This window comes from Lytechinus pictus, chromosome 10 (genome assembly GCF_037042905.1).
Source record: "Lytechinus pictus isolate F3 Inbred chromosome 10, Lp3.0, whole genome shotgun sequence".
Lineage (NCBI taxonomy): Eukaryota > Metazoa > Echinodermata > Echinoidea > Temnopleuroida > Toxopneustidae > Lytechinus > Lytechinus pictus.
The window spans coordinates 32036392-32059681 of NC_087254.1; the positions used below are offsets into that span (position 1 = coordinate 32036392).

The 23290-nt window shown below is 34.8% G+C and overlaps 1 protein-coding gene across 4 annotated transcripts in view; it reads right to left on the bottom strand.

Annotated features, from left to right (window-relative positions):
• The window catches only part of LOC129269484 (inactive rhomboid protein 1-like), a 34685-nt gene extending 29852 nt beyond the window's left edge, over positions 1 to 4833 (bottom strand). For 2 of the 4 annotated variants that reach the window (XM_064105839.1, XM_064105838.1), the window contains exon 1: positions 4613 to 4833. Coding sequence is in view for 2 of the 4 variants with exons in the window: in XM_064105836.1 (XP_063961906.1) it covers positions 3641 to 3731 (91 nt within the window). In the remaining 2 variants the exon portion in view is untranslated. Of the gene's footprint in view, positions 1 to 3640; positions 3877 to 4612 lie in introns of those variants that run through there. The other 2 variants (XM_064105836.1, XM_064105837.1) reach the window with 2 other exon arrangements.
• Positions 4834 to 23290: the final 18457 nt, after the last annotated feature.

Below are 23290 nucleotides of genomic sequence, written 5' to 3' on the forward strand. Positions count from 1 at the left end.
ATGAAGATTTTTTGGGGAAAATGAACCATGTTTTTCAGCTCCTGATGACAAAAGGGCCGTCTGCACCATCCCGAGTTTTCAAATAAGCGCGCTATTTCTGATCCGGCAAATTATCCTGATCTGAACAATCTCGAGATTATTTGCAATGGAGACGCAATTATCGCGCTAGTTCGTATGAATAATCTCGAGATTGCAATCCCAAGTCAACTTGTCATTATTTGCAAAATAGCGCGCTATTTTACGAATTATCGTGCTAATTCGTAGGTGCAGACGCACTCAGGATTATTTATTCACGGCGTCAGACCAAAATGCATCGATGCCTCGCTCGAGCAGGAATCGCTCTTCTTGCGATGGTGGAGACGGGGTTTCTTGAATCTCGAGATTAATCGCGAAGAGGGCTGATCGGGCTAAAATCTCGAGATTGAGCAAACTCGGGATGGTGCAGCACCGCCTAAAGTGATGTGATAAAGGGGCATAACATATTATACTCATTTGTTTGATATCAAATGCATCATGATAGCACAAGATACAGTAAACTTTGTTTGGCATGTGTAAACTTTTCTTTGAATTTCCTGGGTGTATGTAAACTTTTGGTCTCAAAGTTCTGTGTATCTACTTATTCTCGGAATGATCTATCTATTTTTGTCTCAGCCAGTCAGCCAATATTTATTTTCCATGGGGAACCAATCTTAACTCTTTTTCATGTAAATGGATGCATTAAAATAACAAAATTAAAAAGCTAAGAGCTATAGGTAGCATTTTTGTAAAATATCGGAAAAGTATTAATTAGGAATCGAATGATTTTGACAAAATAAATCACATTCCCCAGAATATTCAGCAAACATAGCATGATTTGAAGCACAAGGCTCAATCATAATGGAAAAAACAAGATGTGGTTCCCCCCATCTCTTGATATATCATGCAAGTATCTGAATAGATCGCCTCAAGACAGCCAGAGAGCTCACTCTATATGCAAATCACAATATTTTCATACTGAAAGATTTATCACCGTGGTGACTGATCTGAGTATTCTGGGAGCATAGTCAAGAAAAACTATAAAGAAAAACATGTATCTTACTTTAACCTATTTTAGACTACTGCAAGGACGAGCAAATATAATTAACTTTATCTGTTTGGAGGAGCAAGATTTTTTTTAATAAATGAAATTATTTTTTTTCTAATTTGTGTATGTAGTTGATACTTCATGAAATATTTTATTTAATTAGCTGTGGATATTTCAATAGCTTCCTGAAGACAGAATATGCAAAGAACAAGATTAATCATATTGTCGTTCACAATTTAGGATCTGTAAACAGGTAGTTATCTATAAAGGATACAAAAATAGGTATTCCATTGAATGAATCATTCAATTTGTTTCTATGTGGAACTCAAACTTTGGAACATATGGTTATGTTTCATACACAATGCTGATATTATGAAATTATTACTGACGAAGCTCACATGCATATTAAAACCAGGAGTTAAACCAATCTACATGTTCATGAACACTGTGTGTCTTGTATTCCCTCTTTGAGAAAAAAACTTAAAGGTCTTGTCACAAAGCTATGGGGAAATTTTACCTCGGGCGAAAATCAGATCTTTCCAGCCCTACCCTGGCAACCACTGTTTTTCTTTAGCACTCCCGTTTAATAAGTCAACCCCAATTTCTGTTCAAGTCCTTTTTCCTTTTCATGCTTGGATTACGTAAAGACTGCTGGCGTTTAACGTCATCGGAAGGCTTTGACGCTGCTCGTGAGAGCCTACACCTAATTTCCTTCACCTGTATGTACATACATGCAGGTTCCCCATAAATTGCTTCGATACTTCTGAAAGAAATTCACTCAGTAATAAGTTGTGAAGTATTAAAGGGCTTTTTGAAGGTATTTCAAGTCCAGTTTAATCTTTCTGTCATAAAATTCAAGCTTACCAATACACTGTAAATTGAATCAAGACCATTTTCAATCAGTCAATGATATCAAAATGGTATCTTGACAACTTTTTGAAAGTCAGTGAAACACTTACTTACCCACATGTATCATGATTGTACGTAAGTACTGCGATTAATTTTAAACAGGTTTGAAGTATTCAGAATTCTATGAGTATGGCATTTTCAGTGTGAATTCTAGAACTCCATGACCCATTCGCAAGAACACAGGTTCACAACTTCACACTCTTTATTTCAAACTTGTATTGTGAATTTGTCTCTCTAAACATCTCTCTATTTACCAGTCTGATTATTGATTTTACTTGACGTTATTTGGCAAAGTAAAATGACAAGTAGTGCTAAAGTGTACTCAAAACACCTCGACACTCAATAATAGTTTTGGAGACACAAGGTACCCTCTTTATTCATCAGTTTCTTTATGCAGAAAAATATGTGTGTGTCATGATAAAGACCTCAATCATCAAGGCATATAATGTTCATTGGTTTCATATTACGATGAAAGAGAGTATAGGCCTTAAAGGAGAATGAAACCTTTAGAACAAGATAGCTAGTGTGAAAACAGAAAAATCAAAGAAACAGATCAACGAAAGTTTGAGAAAAATCGGACAAATAATGAGGTTATAAGCATTTGAATATTGCAATCACTTATGCTATGGAGATCCTCACATTGGCAATGGGACAAAAATGTGTGATGTCACTTGTGAACGACTCTCCCCATTACTTTAGTATATATTTCACTTAAATTGCCTCTTTTATCACATCTATCAGTAGATCATGTGTTCGTTCTATAGGAGGGCATGTAATACAGATTTTTTAAAGAATACATCATGGATAAAGAGTTTGTATCACAATAAGAAAAAGCAAAAAGAGACAGTTTGGGGATATTTTATAGTCCATCAAAGTTCACATGTGATATCACACATCCTTGTCGCATTGCCAATGGGAGGATCTCCATAGCATTAGTGATTGCAATATTCAAATATTCATAACTTTCTCATTGTTTGTCCGATTTTTCTCAAACTTTCGTTGATCTGTTTCTTTGATTTTTCTGTTTCGACACAAGCCTACTAATTCCAAAAGTTTCATTTCCCTTAAGTGTTAAAGAAGCTATAGGGCGCAAACTTGTGCAACATACATTTGTAAAGGGAAGTGCCCACTCGGCCCGGGCAAACATATCTCACAAACATATCTGCAGTGGGCACGTGCCTAAAAAAAATATATATATATGTTGCACTTGAATAATTGATAGTTTTAGTTAGATTAATGATATTTGAATTTGATTTATTGTTCAACAAATTAACAACACACAAAGATGGCCTAATTGTTTGCACTTTTAAAAGAGACAAATAACTTTTCTTCTTCTCATTCCATGTGATATAATGATGTGCACAAATACAAGTACAGTACTCAAAAATGAAAATAAGCATGTTCTGTTTCAATGTCAATGAAATGTGAAGAAAAAAAAAAAAAAAAGACAACAAGACCCTATAGGCCTACTTTAAAAATTTGAGCATGTCTAAATCACATTTTTTTTTCTTTGCTCTAACTAGTAGGTCCATGCTCTAACTTACTTGCCTAATCTCAACTTTCACTCCACCGAGCTCTTATATAGGCAAGTATCTATACCACACTGGGACTGGGCGGAAAGGAAGGGGTGAATCCGCATTGCTGACCCAGATCTTCTGGGATACAAACCTTTCAACAAAATCCAACAACTCAAGCTGAAGCAAGATGTGTGGTATATTACCATCACAACTTCCCCTTGGAAATAATTCCTAATATCCATAAATCCATCAGAGTGCCACTGCAGAATAATCTGAAATTTCAACTGAAAAGACCAGAAGCTGTCCGAGAAAGATGCAGACAAGTCAAACTCTACAAGCTGAAAGTTCCAGCTTGACACACGTGTGCCAATACTAAGTACACAAACTTGGTATGGTTCATGGTAATACAAAAACCAATGGGGGTAGACAAGCAGTGGCATGATTCTCGTTTTAAGCCCACCCCCCCCCTCTCTTTCTCTCTCTCTCTCTAAATGCTGGGAGGTTGTAGGAAGAAGTCAAGATTACAGGTGAGCATAGATAGCCCCTGCTAGCTTTATTGTGTCTGCAAAATGCTGAGATGAAGGTTATTGTTTCTAGAGGTAATGTACAAAAAGCCAGGCTCTAGTCAGGTTGTTTTGGTTGATCTTCCACCTGCTCTCGTATTTCATATTTTGATAGGGTTTAAAGGCAGTGTGACATGATGCATGCACCATTATATGATATACAAATGAGAGATAAATGGTGTCACACACTAATTTTTAAAGTTTAATTTATGTGAAATATAGCTGATTTTGTATTTGACCATAAGGCATAAGGAAGCTCTTGGCGACTGAACCATAATTGTCATTACAATGGAAATTCTATATTCATAAACTAATAAACAAAACTGTTTTACGAACTCGAAAGAAAAAGAAATCTCATTTCACATACAATTTTAATGAAATATTCAGTGTTTTCATAGTGTGACTTTCATCTATTCATTCAATATCCAAATAACATTTTGTTGGCGTACACTTGACCTTCTTGATCCTTAAAAGAATAAAATTGTCATATTCTTGACTCCTCTTAAGGATAGAGACCTAGTACCTACCTGGTGTGATATCAAAATTATGTAAATGGTTACCTCAAATAACTCAGGTTCTGACTCCATGCTGAATGAATACTACCTCAACAAGTATGGATCCCTCCATCAAAATCACAATTCAATGTTCAAACAAGTCATAAATTGATGTTGTGACAATACAACTCCTTAAAATATGATCTGGGACAGAGTACCATTCCCATTTCAAGCTTGTAAAACACTGGCCAGGGAAGTGGGAGTTCCAGGGTGGACTTCCCTGCACTGACTGTTGTAAATGTTGAAACCTGATAAAACCAGATTCCTGCCATTATCAGGTAGTATTCTATTCAAACTTTCTGGTTTACGAGCCAACATCTGCTAATGTTTAATATAGATAATAAGATAATAAGGTGACAATTAGTCACAATGTTTACACACCAATAACAATGTTAAATGTACTAGAACTCTCTTTTCCAAACATTAAAATGATCAATATTCCATCTTATAGGGACATGGTCAGCTTTGTGGCAATTAATCTTCAAACAAACAAGAAAAATCGTGAAATGGTGCAACGTCACAATCATCCATATTTCTTTTTTATATTTGACTTTGATATTACTTCTACATTTCAATAATAAATGGTATGCAAGATCAAGTTCTGATTTCAAAACAAATTCAGGTGTTCTCCATTCAGACCTTGCAGTTAAAAATCATGTATTCAGTACGAGGTCCAGGAAGTGTTCACACTTAGATTTAAGCTCCAACTATTCTGGAAGGCATATGAGTAGACCCATCAAAGGCAATCCATACAACACCATGTTCACATTCTGTATTACCAACATGTACTGACATTTCAATAATTTTTCTTACCAATCACCACAGTGGAGGAAAAAGAAAATTGGAAAATGTGAACGTATCAAACAGGGGGACAAAGTTTAATCTACCTGGTAAATCCCATTGTTTCATCATCATCCTTTTAGAGACAACGTTGACCAATTGTTAGGAAGGTATTTGTGTTTATTTCATGTCCAGACAGGAAATGGATCATCAATGATATTGCCTCACTGTCAAAGTCCTAGATTAGCATAGGTGGGGTTGCCATGGCAATCAGACAGTTAGGAATGCCAACTTTCATGTATATTTTTCTATTAATGTTATATTTTGTTGTGTCAGTGCAGGAACGCCCTTAGCACCATACTGACGCGAATTGCATGTGCGCAGAAAAGCCCTTAGTCGCGCGCATAAGGGCATTGCGCAAGGCGTTTCTGCACTGGTGTGGTGCAAAGGGTGTTCCTTTAACGACACGACCTTTTCCCCCAAGGACTCAGATAATCTTTATGAAATTTACCCCAAATTACAATACTATTATTGCTGCAATTTGTTTTCACAACTTACTGATATGTTAGTTAATACCCCTTTCATAAACCCATCCTCCAATTAGCCGCCTAAGAGTAATGCGGATAATTCAATAAAAATTGCGTTCACAAACTCCGAAAATAATCCGCACTATTTTTACGAGCGCCCGTCCTAAAAAAGGCGGATAATCGTCATGGCAACCGCACACACCCCCTCCGATGCGGTTGTGTTGGAAAAGGGTGACCTTGTGACCGCACCATGGCAATTATCCGCATTACTTTGAAATGCGTTCATAAAGTCAAAATCTGGTCCCGATGCCGCTATTATGCGGATAATTGCAGCATCAAAATAATGCGGATAACTCTGGTCCTCCTGCGATTTTACGACCAAATTATGCTGCTATTAGCCGCATAATTGGGTTTATGAAAGGGGTATAAATTACTATTTGTTGGACAATTCAAAGAAGAATTTTTTAAGAAAATATTTTTGGCACATCCCGGAATAGGATACTCTGAAACTGACAGAATATTGAAGGACAATACCTGCAGCAACAGAAAGTTCACTGACCTCACAGAATCAATATCACATAAATCAAGACAGGAAGAACATCTTGTGGCTAACTACTGTTTGTTTCCATTTTCTTTTTTTTTTGTTGGAGAGGGTTTACTTTATCTAATTCTAAACAATTATTCATTTCCCTTTAATACTTTTAAATTTGTTTTTATATGATCACTTATTTGTAAATATATGCTTGATGGCCCACCCAACTACAGTGTATAATTATAACATTCGTTTGAAGAGAACAGTTGAAGCTAAAGTTATATTAATTTGAAGCAAACATGAATCTGACTTTTATCTTCTATTTTTACAAGGAATGTGCATATGGAAATATCCAGGAAAATATATTGTCAGCATCTCTGACTGAACAAAAATAGTAAATAGCTAATATTCCCGGCCATATCCTATGTACAAATGTAGAAAATTTGCACTGAATTCGTAGGGCATATGAATTAGACCATGGACCTACTAGTAGGTCAATGATTAGACCTATACAATATACGTATATCAATTATAAAAGTTAACTAAAATTTCATCAAAATTAGATGACACTAATATGCAGCAATTTATAATATCGAATGATACATAACAATAACTGAAATAGAGGAGCGGATCATGTATTTTTAATCATTCACCAGTAATTCCAAGGAGAAGCTCCTTGGTAATTCATAATGAATGCAACTTTTTTAAAACATCAAGAAGCTCTCTAGATGCACAGCTACATGTACCTTAATGAGAAAAACTTCTTTACAGACATCCATCTTCTAGACATTTATGGTTGAAAAAAATATTCCAAGTCTGATATTGAAGAAAAAGAGAAACAAGATGAGCCTTCCATTAAAGACTGAATAAATGAAGAAAGAATTAAGCTTTGAGAGTAAGAAAAGACTTCTCATATTTTAAAACAAAAACATGGAAAACATCACATATCCCGCACATCCATTATATGAACAATAAAAGCAGAAATTCAAGAAGTTTCCATCATGTCCAAGATTTTAAAGAAACTCTTGATTCTCAAAAATGGCATTCACACACACACAGCAAAAATTGAAACTTTAATATTAATGTAAAGTTTTTCATCATATATTTTTTTTGCATCTGTGGACAGAATATTTTGGAGACCATTGCAGTCATGGTTATGATCCAATTCAAAGTTGTTCTTGAAATGTTGCAATTTTTTGTTCAGAGTACTAGTAATAATTAATTAGCCAAGCGCTGTCTGTGAATCCTCTCACGAATCCAGAATCAATTTTCTTTTGCATGATATACAGCACATGCGTGTACATATGTCCATCCAGCTCTTTGAAACTATCAATGTCATTCTCCTGTCATGCAAATTTTGAGCACTTCTTCCTCATGATTTCTTATGATTTTTTGTCCTGTGTGTTAATGGTACAAAAGAAAATCAAAATTTGGATTTCATTTTAACTTGTGTATGAATACCCCTAATAAGTAGGTGCTCCTTTTTTCAATTAAGTTGAATGAAAGTGAATAGAACATGTGAGTAAAACCTGAATAAACACTGAATGAACAATTAAGAAAACAAAATTTTGCAGAAAATAATATGAAATCAATATTTTTGTTTAAAAAGATTATTTTTTTTAATTGAATATGAATATCTGCACTTCTCATCCACCATAGTAAGACAATATGAGAACAGGTGAAAGGATTAATTTAAGTATTAATGAAGCAACATGCTCATCGTTTAAATTAATGCCATACAGGCCAGTAACTATATTGAAAACTTGAAATAAAAATCAGAATGCCACTCCGATATAGCAGCTCGATTTTAGGTATCAAGTGAAAAAGCAATATCCAAATATACCAAGACCTACGTCACCTTTGACTTTGCAAATCCCAAAACCAATCTGATTATCATCACTAGAAACATGCGTATAATGAGCATAGTTTGAACTTTGAAGCTAATCCGTCAAATGGATTTTAAGTCAATCCAAGAGCGCATCCAGACAGACAGACGAATCAGACCTACAACCACCCACATGTAGAGGGCGGAGACAATCAACATCAAAACACTTTCCATCAACGCTGATAAGCACAATGAGGATATATGGAGGCAAAATATCACATTCAAGCGTGACAATAGGATATCAATTGGAACCAGTTGAAATCACTTGAAACCAGTTGAAACCAGTCAAGACCAATTATCTCTGCAAGGGTGGTGCCATGCTTCATCCCAAGATTCTAAGAAATGAAGGTATCGTGGCATTCTCCTTTTTACACTTGTCAAACTTTTATGATCCTATCTCATGAGTTATGACATCAATGTTTTTGCTGGATCACTCACTGACTTTCTCTATTCTTATGTAATTATACAAATTTGGTCTCTATTTAAAGAAGAAATAAACAAAAATATTGAGAATACTAATCTCCAAGAAAAAACATTTTCATCCATATGTTGTTTAATTTCAATGAATTATGTATGCAGTAACAAAAGAAAGAAAATTAAGAATTTCTCTGAATTTTCTGTCTTAAGAATAAGAGCAGTTGCAAATAATCTCAAGCAATTTAAATGTAAATGGATGAGTTTATTTTTTAAGGTCATGGCTTAATGTACAACAAAAGTTATGGGATAAGAGAAGAGCTCCGGAAGTTGATAAAAAAACTATTTATTTTATAAGTTCCCTTTTTAGAGAAATACTCCCACCCCAAATCTTATGAGAATGACTTGAAAGCTAAAGACAAGCAATATTTTCCAAATTTGAAAAGGCTGTTACCATGGCACCACAGATTCCAATATATCAACAAGTACGTCATGCACATTTTTGTCCCAAGAAAAGTGCAGGCACTGACTTCAAGGGGAAAAAATAAAAATGATAAATGTTTGCAAACAATTTTTGAAAGTTACACCTACATATATTTCAACTTAATAAACACAGTAAAATGCAACTCCCACTCATTTGAATTACCAATAAACAAAATACTGATACTCATGAATGAGTATTAAAACACATACCAAACAAATCCCCCTCCCTCATAAGAAAATAAGCTTAAGTGTGTCAGTGCTTAATGCTATTTTCCGGAAATGATAATTTATGTCTACACATCTATATATTTTGCAATTCCCAAAGACATTGCACAGTGACAATCCTGTCCCAATAAAGCAACAGATTAGGAGTCCCAACTTGAATGCCTAATTCAATTCATCGAAAGAATCAAGCTTAATATTATGAATGGAGCCAAGAAACAACCCAAGAACACTATACATTCTATTCAATATAATAGCACATACAATGTAATTCCCTTTGGATTCATCATGTGATTTTGATGTAATAGAAACTGTTTAAAAACAATTTAATTACAGAAGACTGCAGATCTTTCTTTATTTCATGATTTTCATCACAAGATGTATCCTCAAAAGAAGAACCAAGAATGCAGTTCATGAATCAGGCAGTAGAGGGCAGCAATCACATTTTAAGTGATAACCAAATTTAGTATTTGTCCTGTAAAGCTCTTGCACTGACTCTTTCTCACTCGTTTTCATCAACTACCCCCACACTAACATTCACACACATGTACACCCTCACTCCTCTCCATTCATTTCAATCTCTCTCAAAAAGTCTTGTAGGGAAGCCTTTACTGCATTCAAAAGGCATCGACAAAACAAAAGGCTGGCAAACTGTATTTTAAACAAATATTGCCCAAATATACATATATCCATGCTATGTAAATCAAACCATTGTAAGTATGTTATTTTGTTATACTCTCATACCCTGAGAGGGGCTCCATAGAATAATAAATCTTATTTCATCATATCTCACCTCATAAAAAATTTAAATTGCATTTTTGCCTATGTTATTACATTATTTCACACATTTAAATGTTTAAATAATTTCTTTCTATCAATCAAACAACAAAAAAATAAAACATTTCAATTTGCCTATACAAAGAAAATATGATAATTCTTTAGCTCCCAAAAATCAATCCCAACTGAAGGTACCAATGCATATTGTGCAAATTACACAGATTTCCACTTACCTAGGGGATCTACAATGTGGGGAAGAGGCACCCCGAATGGGTCCTCTGCCGATAGAGGTGCCGGTTCACATTCTCGTTTGATGCCAAAGTGGCGCCTACTAAGGTACCGTGATTGCCGCCTACGCCATTTTGCTTGGTCTTCCTCGCAGTTGTCTCCGACACCAAAGAAGTTGGCAGTCTGCGACACAAGCCGACTGTGAAGGGAAAAGAAGGATAAATTGACTGTTAAGTCACAGTTTTATTTTATTTTCTGTGTTGTATAAGTTGTCCAATGTTCATTGAGCATCTTGAGTGTCATTTTTTGACAGATATGTGCGCCATATAAATCTCTCAAATTATTATTACTACTATAATGCCTCATTACGTTAATTGAACTTGTTATAAGGGCTGAAATATTGTAGACGAATTATTGTTCTGTATAAATTTCTGCATGCACATTAATACAGAAAACTATCATGAGTTTTGGAATTGAAGTTTTATACAAGTTTTAAACCTGACTGTACAGTGTACGATGCAAGTTTAGGATGATTGTTGATATTTTGCTTGTATATACGAGGGAGATAATTATTATTCAACGTTATGATTTTTTTACTTTTTAGCCATGTTATCACCCTACACCAGCTTGGAGGCAAAGAAAATGTATGTTTAACGACGTAATACATAAAACACTCTTGTCTAATTTTAGCATCCTGCGGAGTCAAACCAATATTACATTATGCAAAGTTGCCTCACAACAACTGTCACATTGACTGATCACTTCTTAAAGACTAACCACTCCTCAACCCAAATATAGGCTGTCAATGAACGATGCAGTTTCCTCCTATCTCAGCGGCAGGAGCAAATCAATTAATCCTTTCAATTACATTCCCAATGCTAAATCTGGATAGTGAAGAAACTTCGCTAGAGTAGGGAGGTAGACTGCTAATTAATGTCTTGGGCATGGCCTTGCTTGACACTAGCATGCCAGTAATTTGATTACATCCTGGGATTGTGTAAGCATTGTAATAGATGGAATTCCCTTCAGGTCAAATAAAGAAGAGTTTAATTGATAATAATTTTTATGTAAAGTACACTAAAAATTTAGTTTCAATATTAAAACTTTCAGATGCATTCATTGAAGCCAATGACAGCAGTCTCCCTCGAGAATTTGACATAAATTACCCACAACTCCTTGTTATGATATTACATGCACACAGCTAATCACATATTTCTTAGGATATAAAGATCCTCAAATTGGCAAACCTTTGAGAGATCTGACGTTGCCACTTCAAGTGACTCTATATGAACTTCTAGAGAGGTAGATATTTGATTGTGTAGTTTAAATTCATTTTAAACATTAAAAGTACTTTTTTCAGCAGAGCATTAGTAGTACTTTACATTATGTTCATCAAGTTTATATGGTTCCAAATAAAAGATATACACATGAATATATTCAAAAGTGTAAAACTGTATGCCTTATACTCAGCTTCTCTTAATGTGATACAAGAATGTATGAAGTACATATGTACAATGTACATACTGAAATTCCAGCATTGTATTCGACAAGAGCAAAACTGCCACTGATTTTTACAAACATCATGATAACACACTCATTTTCTAAAGTACTAACAAATGCACTCACTTGCCATATTGTCCAATTCACACAATTCATTGATTTTAGTTAATAAACTTTATTTCTTGTTACAGTGTTTTGTTCGGAGTCACTCAAGTGTGGCCATAAATTCAGTACGACAATATATACGGCAAGTGAGGGGATATATTAAAGCTTTGAACTGTGCTAAAGCGTTGCTTGAATGCTTTCATGGTGAACCTCAAGCAAATAAGTTGCTCATCATATAAAACAGCAACAATGGACATAATAACACAATTTGGAAACCTATTCCAATGATAATGCACAGAATAATTAAGACGGATAAATGAATTGAATTGAAATTGAACTGACATTGAATTGAAAAAAAAATTTGAATTAAGAAAAGTATTCTACACTTCTACAGTAGATGTGGAATCACTCATAGTTTGTTTAATTGAATCTAAATTAAGATTCTTTTAACCAATCATGATAAATCCACTACCACTTCTGGATTAATTTAAATGTCCATCCACACAGTCAAAGCACTGGCAGTGGATAAGATTTTGATACTTGAAGAAATTATTTATTTTGAGATTGTCATCATAGCTGAAACTTATTTTCGAGACAATGTGTTCTTTTATGTGTGCGAGTGTGCGTGCGTGTTTTTTGGGGGGTTGTTTCTATTTCTCTAATTATTTTAGAGTGAGCCTTTCACTCACTCCATTGTGTTTGGGTCCTTCCTGGCTCAAGTGCAAAATGTTTTATTTAACAGTTTCCATATTTGCCTCCATTCAATCAGCCAGACACCTCCATGAGTAAGGGTTCAGTCAGTGTCATTCCATTCAGGTCAAATTTATATCATTTACCTACAAATTCAATCTGCAGAGTATCAATCAGTTAGGTGGCAGAAGGGCATTTACCAATGTCATTTAATGCAGGATAATGTCTTTCTGGTACTGAACAGGTAATCCTACGCAGAGTGACTCAACTATTATGCTTGGGAGTTTCATAGCCACTTGGTCTAATTTCCAGTTTGTTAAACACTGCAATGGCTCAGGGCAGTTAGTTTAATATCAGTTTCATGTACATATCATTTGGTATATCATTACTAAAGACAAATATCCACTTGGATTTACTCATCTGTTGAATGATAAAATGATGTAAGTGCCACTGTAACAAATCTGTTTTCACCCAATGTGCCTTATCAAGATATAATATTAAGAGATGTTAGACCAAATGGGGTTTTAGCAAAATATGAATAACCTTATATTGGGAACCAGATGAAATAGGCATAGCCTAAAAATGAATAAAATCTTAACTGGCGAAGTCACAACTATACCAAATGGTTAAGCATGTTAGGCAAACTAGTTTGGTCTCATTGTTCATTGGTAAATTATAATTTAAGTTAATATTCTTTTTGGTTAATTTTCTTGCCGACTGATAAATTGATTAAAATACCACTTCATCAGTTTTTTGTCTACTTATTTTGTCTAATATAAAAGTATGAGATGTTAAACCAAATGGGCTTTTAACAAAATATGAATAGCCTTATTGGGAACCAGATGATATGGGCATAGCCTGAAAATGGGTATGAACTGGCGATGAAGTCCAATGACTAGGGCTGCGTTTATGCGACCTCAAGCCAGAATCATGATTTGAATCATGATTCAAAACACAAACATGAATCACAATATCACAGAATCAGCGTTTAGACGACCTTCATTCCAATGCCGTTTCTCCTCAGATTCGGGCCAATCCAGTGTGCATCACTAGTGCGCAGTTTGACAGAGTTTTTCGCACGTGTTTCGGCTCTCGAAAAATCTTTTGCTTCCAGAATTCAGTCTATACATCATTTTGTTTACTTCTATCATATATGGTCCATATGCTTCTATTCATCTTGTTAGTTTATCCAAAATGGTGTTCGGAAGTGAATTTCAGCGTAGATCCAATTTAGTATTGATACTGTATACTCAACAACTGAGATCATTGTCTGTCCAGTTAATTCATTTACTATAGAACTTGAAGTTGAAGACATGACCAATAAATGAAAAGTAGTGGACGATGCGATGACCAACACAGAGCTTGAACATGACAAGAAATGCATGCGTAGTACATATTCATGTACATACAGCGCATTGAGCTAGGCAAGAGTCAAACCGAAAGTAGCCCGACACAACAGTGAGGTCATAGAATCATGATTCAAATCACGATATCGTTTATTCGAACATTTTCGTACGTGATTCTGCAGAAACGTCTTTCCAAACGCCCCTTTTTTTTTGTGTTTCATGTTTGTGATTCTAATCATGATTATATTCAATTTCGACTAAACGCAATCGTGATTCTGCAGAATCATGATTTGAATCATGATTCAGATCATGATTCTAGGGTAAAAAAGTGGCGGATAAACGCACCCTAGGTCTATTATAGCCAAACTAGCCAAAAATGAAATGGGATTATTGGGGATGGGGCTAAACAAGCAGTGACCTCAGGGAATCACACCAAGCGGCAGTTCAAAAGTAATATCCTTTCAGTGACTCAAACCGTTGTGGTTTATGTTGGATGTATTTTGGTATATCCTGTCAAAGAATGTAATGATGAATGAATATTATAAATAACTAGGGGAGTATTTCACAACACAAGTAATCAGTGATTTTCACTCACAAATCTGTTAGAAACTTCTATAATTCTTGCACCCGATTGGCTGAGAAAAAACTTAGTCAGTGTAAATCACCAACAAAACTCTTCATGAAATGATCCTCAGGTGATCTCTGTCTAGGTCAAGATAGACAAGACCAATATGGGGAGAACTTGAGTTCAAGGAGCATTTTGGGGTAAAAGTTGGGAACCGGTCTATTTCACCTAATTTGAACGTGCTGAATCTGATAAGACCGGTTCCCAAGCTAATTTTTCATGTTTTGACCACCTAATTTGCATAAACAAAATGGCTGCCAAATTGACAATTTATAATCTTATTTCTACAATATTCTTTTATAATATTCGCTTTCACCGATATGGATACTGCAAAATCCTGCATACTTAACATGTACCATTTGGGAAAATTTGTTATTTCTGTTTGCGGCTAATTAATTATGCAAATTTATGCATATTTTGCAATATTATGCTATAATTTGATAATTACACCTAAAATGTTTATTAATTTGGGTACAAATAGCATTTGTATCATTATAATTGTTTGGCCCTTAAATATAATACTCAAGTCAATTTTTATATGTATTTTATTGTTCTTTGATATTTCTTTTGTGTTCTTGTATTTTCTGCCATTTGCTTTGTATATGTTTGATATGAGATCTTTAAAAAACTAATATCAATGGCAGACAAATATTAAGCTTCAATGATTGAATCATTTGATAAACTTCTTTTGCCACAACTGTTAATTGTACTCAGGAACAAATACACACACATGCTCCCACACCCACACCTGTATATAGAAAGTAATATACTTGCAAGGTATAGTAGACATGCCCATTATAAAACATTGATGCTGATCCTATAATCATGACAATTACCAAATTCAATGAACCCGTAAGAAAAGAAGAGTTTAGAAGTTAGAAAACCTGTAATCATGCTGAACTTAAATTTCTTGAAATAGATATATTAAAATAATCAATTAAACGTATGATTTACGCAGTGTAGGTTATCAATCGGATATAAGTATCAGTACATTGTTCCTTGTAGCAAAATTATATCTTTGATTCAGCTCCATCAGAACTGCAATCATGCCAGTTAACCAAAGAACAATTTTTTGTAATAAATGCAAAGGGTCTGTATTACTGGATCACTTACTAGTTTTTTGGTCATTACCGATTTATTTATTTATTTGGCAACGATACATTTTCCCCAAGTCAACCATCAAAGTGATAACTGAAAACCACAGCTTTTATCCAATCCTTGCCTTGGAAGATTCTTTGACGAACGACACTGAATAGAGAAGAGGAAATGATAAAAACATGGGGCTAAACACAGATAAGCTCCATGGTTAAAACATGGGCAAAACAAGGTTTCCAGCCCAGTCACTGCCCAATGCAGAACAAATTTTCACAGTGTGTCCTATGGTTAAAAAGTGCTAGAGATGCCTGTTGAAGGTAAACCAGCATGGAGACAGTTGCAGAAGTCCAGTCTAGAGGTTATCCGGTCATGGATGATATTTTCTACACCACCTCATGTAGGACAATGTCTGATCTCAGCAATTCTGTGGAGCAGGTAATGTGCAGATTGGCAGACATGTGATGTGTGTTTCTTCATGCTCATTGTTATATCAAAAACTACGCCAAGAGATCTAGCCTTGCATACTGGAGATATACATGTATAGCTTCCTCACCTATTAAGACTGGAGTTGTAGTCATAATAATTACGCATATATATATGGAGATGACAGTACAAGATACTTCGCTTTTTCTTGTTAAGCTCCAGGAAGTTGACCTTCATCCAACATCCAATCCTCTATGGCAGCACCAACAACAGCAGCTGCACGAACCTCTGTATATTTACCTATTTGATCAAAAGTGAGGTATACAGCTGGATGTCATCAGCATAGAAGTGTATACCAAGACCATGTTGCCACATTACAGAGCCAAGAGGAGTGATGTACAGTTTGAAGAACAAGGGACAAGGACAGACTCCCAAGGAACTCCATATCAAAGGGTAGTCACAGGAGACTGCATGCCAGTGATGAATACAGCTTCATACAGCTCTGTTGGCAAGGTAAGAGGAAACCTGCCATTGGAGTGCAGAATCATCAATTCCACAGACTGTCAGTCTCCCAAGAAGAATGACATGTTCACTGGTATCAAAACCGGTTGACAAGTTAAACCTAACTTAGGCAACTGCTTTCCTCATAGAAAGAGAAATCCTGGCTCTACAATCGAAGACATTCTCGACCTAGACTTTGATTGTGATATCTCAGACTTGCATGTAGCCTATCAGAGCTGGGTAAGCTATTGGATGCTGTTGGGTTAAATACCGATCAAAAGAAGTGGATTAATAATCACCTACAGGAACACCAAACATGCCAGGAACCCACCATCCTCTGAAAGATATCTTCGTTATCAATTTGAAATAGTCTATCTTATGAAGATATGAAGATGTGTGAATATTAGAAGTTCGATAAATGGCCTAGAAGACATTACACAATTCCTGCGGTATAGTATTGAAAAGGTGCACTCCGAGCATTTTAACACCTGAAACAAGATCTGGTTAGACAGCAGATTCTCTCTCAAGACAAAAGTTTAGGTTTTCTCTATGGATCTGTGACATGAGAATCGGACATATCTCAAGAACACAAACACGATGACTTCGATACGAACTGCCTCGCAGAATACTTGTACTAAATTGGTTTGATTTCAACAATTAGAGATGACTTTTATAATATGAGGCTGCCCTATCAATCAAGCCATCCAATGGAACACCAAATCGATGATAACTGACATTGATCATTCAACACCCCGAAGGTAAAGGTGTATATCAAGCTGGGGGAAGTTGGATGAAGCGGCAATCCTTGATAGGACAGGTGCAGTACTGCATTGGAAAAGATATATTATGGAGATGCACATGTTATCCGTTAATGAAGTCCAATGATAAAAGAAAATTGTTATTAAAAGGATATGCAGTGACTTATTCGTTGTGGAACTTTAGAACATCACAGTCTGGCTTTTAAAACACGGAAAACGGTCTAATTGATAGGCAAAATGAGAAATTAGATGGATTATATATGTGGGTTCAGTTCAGATAATTTTTGTTCAATATTTGGACAATTTGAGGAGCGTAATGGAGAAAAACACAGGACATTTCATTTTCAGCAGACGGTTTTCACTTCATTTTGCTGAAGAAAAACACACTAAATGTATATACATGTATGTGTGATCAGATTCTGTTGGTCGGGAACATAACTACTCCAAAGGATATTAAATGCAAGTGATTGACTATTAGGAGTTGAGAATTACAGTACTATTATGATTCAAATTTAATAATTCATCATCTAAAATTGTAAATATGAATGAATTGATTGATATCATAATTCAAGATACCATTTTATAATAAAAATATAAGCAATTAATAATGACATTCGCTTGAATACAGATAGGTTCATGAATTTCGTTGGATCTCCACCAGTGTGCTTTTAAATGGGAAGGCCCTCCGTGCAGGAGTTTACCTTTGTATGCAGATGTGGGTGTGGGAGTGGGTGCATCTGTTTATGCCCATGGATATATGCAAATAAAAAGTGATTACATAATCAAATCATTGAAGCTAATTATTTTCTGCCATTGATAATCAATAATTTTACAGATCCCATAACAAAACATGTACAAAACAAAAGTTACAAAATACAAAGAAATACATAAGAAATATAAAAAAAACAATAAAATACATTATTATTCACTGTGATATTATATTCTAAGGGCCGTATAATTATTTATAATGATGTAAATGCTATTTGTACCAAAAATATAAACATTTGAGCTGAAATTATCAAATTACAGCATAATGATCCAAAATATGCATAAATTTGCATAATTAATTAGCCGCAAACAAAAATAACAAGTTTTCCAGAAAGGTACACGTATGTATGCAGGATTTTGCAGTATTGATGTCTGTGAAAGCGAATATAATTAAAGAACATTGTCGAAATAATATTCTGAATTGTCAATTTGGCAGCCATTTTGTTTATGCAAATTAGGTGGTCAAAACATGAGAAATTAGCTTGGGAACTGATCTTATCAGATTCAGCATATTTGAATTGTGTGAAATAGTCCGGTTTCCAACTTTTACCCCAAAATGCTTCTTAAAGTTTATATAGGCCTCTTTTTCCAGAATGGGTCTAGTCTAAAGAGGGGAATCTAAGATTTTAGAATTGATGAGTGGGTCTTCCCAACTTCCTATTGAGACAAAAATATCAGCTGACTAGGTTATGTAATAGGTAGGCCTAAATGTTCAAGCACAGTAAAACATAAGGACTGTTCCAAGGAGATCTCCACTTTTGTGACAGCTTAGGCCATCTTATTATCAACATGAGCTCCATATTTCGTGAGGTAGCCACATGTATCAATTTTACTTGGTAATTCTGAACAGTGAATTTTTTCATACACGCATCTGATTAGCGCACTTACCATGGTTTTTTTACGTTTGATTGTCAACTTTAAGTAACAATCCATTATTCTGTCACTCTAAACAATCATTCATTGTGTAGTAATGATAGACCACTGACATGAAGGGTTAATCTTGTACCATGTCTTTAGAGAAAAGGCTGATTGTGTACCTTCAGGACAAACAATGCAACAAAATTGGCATCCATTTCTCCTCTTGGCTTCCAATTTAGTCACCCTTAAAAAGATAATGGCTCTTGAAGAATACAATTAGACAGGACCCCACCCTCTTTTGGTGTTATCATCAGAAGTGATTCAATTTGAAATTTATGTTGAGTAATCTAAAGTTTTGTTAAATGATAATAATAATATACAAATATTCAATGTTGTGCGATCGTTCTGAATATTACATGAGCATGCAAGTTGAATAGACCACTTCAACTAGCACATGTGGATCAATATCTTGCTGAAAAAAAATTACACCGTAGCTGGGATTCGAACCCCACGTCCCTCTGTTTAAAGTTGGGAGACTATTCACTGGGCTACAATACTTAAAGTTCGTTTATACATAGCAATTTACAAAGTCATCAAGAAGTTAGAGCAACTGATCAAATAACAATAAAAGTACCAAACTAAGAAGAATATTCTTAATTTATGCATTGTATTTCATTTCATTTCCACATTTCAATATCTGAAATTCTAATACCTAAAATTTTTTGTCAGGGTGACAACATGTGATGAACGCAAATCAAGACGGTGCTCAAATTGGCTTCTTTGAAAGGAAATCTATGCTTTTGATCTCAAAATGAGATCTTTCTTGGCCAAGATAGGAAGGTTACAGATGGGTCATCCAAGAGCAGTTGCCTTTGGACAAGCCAGACATCTTATCCGATTAGTTGTGAGCTTTTTAATTTAAGTCGTTTGCTAACAGTGAAGGGAAATGTCTAAATAAAGATGGCTGCCAAAGAGCCAAAACATCAGACTCCACTGATGCTACTTAACATTACAGGTCATGTTGTATGAACTCTCACCATAAATTGAAACTTCTTTTACAGTGGTAACATCACTACACAAAAATCAAGGTTACCATGGCAACTACAATAATAGTAGAGTGATACCCTTAAATGATGGATTAAAGGAAGTGCTCCTTCTTTCAACTTGAGCCTATGCAGTGAAAAAGAATTTCATTGATTTTTTTTAAATAAACAAATGCCTACAATACTTGTAAATTGTCATCGATTCTTCAAACAAATAATCATGGCAAATCATCAACATTTCAGTCTGGAAATGTGCAATGTATAGCAAAAGGGTTTTTTTACATGTATTTCAGGACTTGAAATACGTGTGCAGGGGCAAGTTTCTTAAAGGTCAAGTCCACCCAAGAAAAATGTTGCCTTTAATAAATAGAGAAAAATCAAACTAGCATAACGCTGAAAATTTCATCAAAATCAGATGTAAAATAAGAAAGTTATGACATTTTAAATTTTCGCTTTATTTTTCACAAAACAGTGATATGCACAACTCAGTGACATGCAAATGAGATGGTCAATGATGTCCCTCACTCACTATTTCTTTTGTTTTATATTGTTTGAATTATACAATATTTAATTTTTTACAGATTTGAAAAATAAGGATCAATTTGACTGAACCATATAGTATTAAGCAATGCTAATTCCACATGCTCATGGAGGTATTAATCATTGTTTCACATGACAATGAGGAGAAAATTAGAATATTTCATATTACATATAATAAAATACAAAAGAAATAGTGAGTGGATGACGTCATCAGTCTCCTCATTTGCATACCGACCAGGATGTGCATATAACTGTTTTGTGAAATTAAGCGAAACTTTAAAATGTCATAACTTTCTTATTTTACATCCGATTTTGATGAAATTTTCAGAGTTATGTTTGTTGGATTTTTCTCTTTTTATTCAAATCAACTTTTTGTTGGAGTGGACTTGTCCTTTAAAGAAATTTACAACTATGGCAACTTTACCACAAATAGCAACTACTACTGTAGGACTTAACAGCCAGTCAAATTCAAGGTTTCCATGTTAGGCACAACATAGTTCTAAATTTTTATGTAACAGGGCCCCTATTTAAAAAAACAACTTTTTTAGTGTCATGTGTCGGGTGGAATCTCCTCTTTCAGAAGGGAGATCCAGAGATTAGCCATATCATAACCATATCCCCATTTAGTACCACAGCTGTGAATCATGCTTATACATTACCTCCGTGATCTTTCCCTAGGATTAGTAAGATACTTCATGATGTGACTGACACTTTAAAATTGAATTCTCCAATTTAGTAACGTTCTAACAGCACTTTACATCCATATATAAATAACCAATCAATGAATATATCCACAAGATCATCAAATATACAATTTCAGAAGATTATGCGTACTGTCACATCCTTGCATGTAATCCTTTTTATTTGTCCCAATCTCCCTGTCTTGTAATGGACTCAGAGAAGAAACTTCATTTTATTAGAAGAAAATGATAAATTGATTTCCGGTTTCAAAGGAACTGAAGGAATTCTGAAGTAATCCATACTCGGTTCATCGTAAAAGTTCCTCAAAAATGAAGTTAAGATCCACCATTCCACTGAGTATCATGTAATACGGCATCGTCATGTAAGTAAAACATTATACTAGGCTATATAAATATGACCTTCATCAGATGATTAAAAACAACAACTGTTACTATCCACAAGAACTTGCTCTAAAACAATGGCACTATATGTCACAAAGTTGTAGAATGCATTGCCAACGCTTCTTTAGTATCAATGTTGAGTCTTTTCGGTGCCTTTCCCCGTTTCGGTCCTTACGAGTTCAAAGCGGGTTTGACGTGTTCTCAGACGTTCCTGTGAGTCTACCTCAGGATATGATGGCTAGAACAAGGCCTAGTTCTTAGCCGCAGACCCTTTTGACACAGAGTACTTAACTGTGTCTGATCTGTGATACTAAAACATCTGTGCAGTGTCGGCATGAAAAGGGTCATCTATTACAGCTGCTCTTGACAAAGTCAGGAAGCAACAGTTAGGCTAGGCTACAGACTTTAAGCAAAGATGATTAAGTGTCAATTTTAAGTCTGTGCGTATAGACTACATAAGCCGAGTCACAGGAAGCACTGTAAGACTACTGTGAAGGGGTAAAGACACAGACCTTCAAGGGAAGGGGGCAACTTGCGATGGGTTACGACGAGAAGGGTAGATTTTCAACTGCATGATCATTTCCAATTAAAATTAACATAGGTTACATAGGCTTACAATAATTCAATATAAATGTATCAAATGTATTATGTCATAAATTATAATTTCCATGTGTAATATTGCCTGCTTTCTGAACTTCTTCAATGCATGGCAAAGGTGTGCATAAATAAAATCCTCAATTTCACTAATGATTATGCAAAAGGGCCCCAATGACAAGCTCTGACACTTCACTCCCCCGTTTTTAAGTTTCTTCGAAAATTTGGATTTGTCCTGCTCCCCCCCCCCCCCCCCGGATTTTTTTTGCATACGGCCTTGTGCTTAAGTATTAACCCCCAATACCCTTTCGAAAATTGTAAGTGATAGAAAAAATGATGGTATTTATTTGATATTTATACAGGGTGGCACATATCACCAATTTGGTGGTCTTCCATGTGGCCCTGTTAACAAAAAAATAACAAATACTATTAATAATGAAAATATTAGGTAAGTAATGAAAAAGATATAATACAGTATGTAATGAATGATATGTACAGGCACAAAATATATAATATGTAAACATGTTATTTAAAGAAATATTGGTATCCTTGGGAATTATGTTCATTTCATAATCAGTTTTGACAATTTGAATCAAATTTGTGAATTTAAATTTTGAAGGTAGAGCATAAAATAACATAACAATAAATTAGAATGAAAAAGAAATTACCAAATATGAAAAGCGAGAGAATGATTACCAGTCAACACTGATACCAATGATTTCTATATACATATTTATATTTTTCCACTACATTTTGATTGCTCACAAGACTGCTGAAAACTGATACATTGACAAGGGCCATGTCTAGAAATAAGATATGCATAGTATAGTTTCTTTCAAATATAAACATGCTTATATCCTTGGAATAAATTTACACCTCATCTGCAGATAACATAGATTCCAGACTTT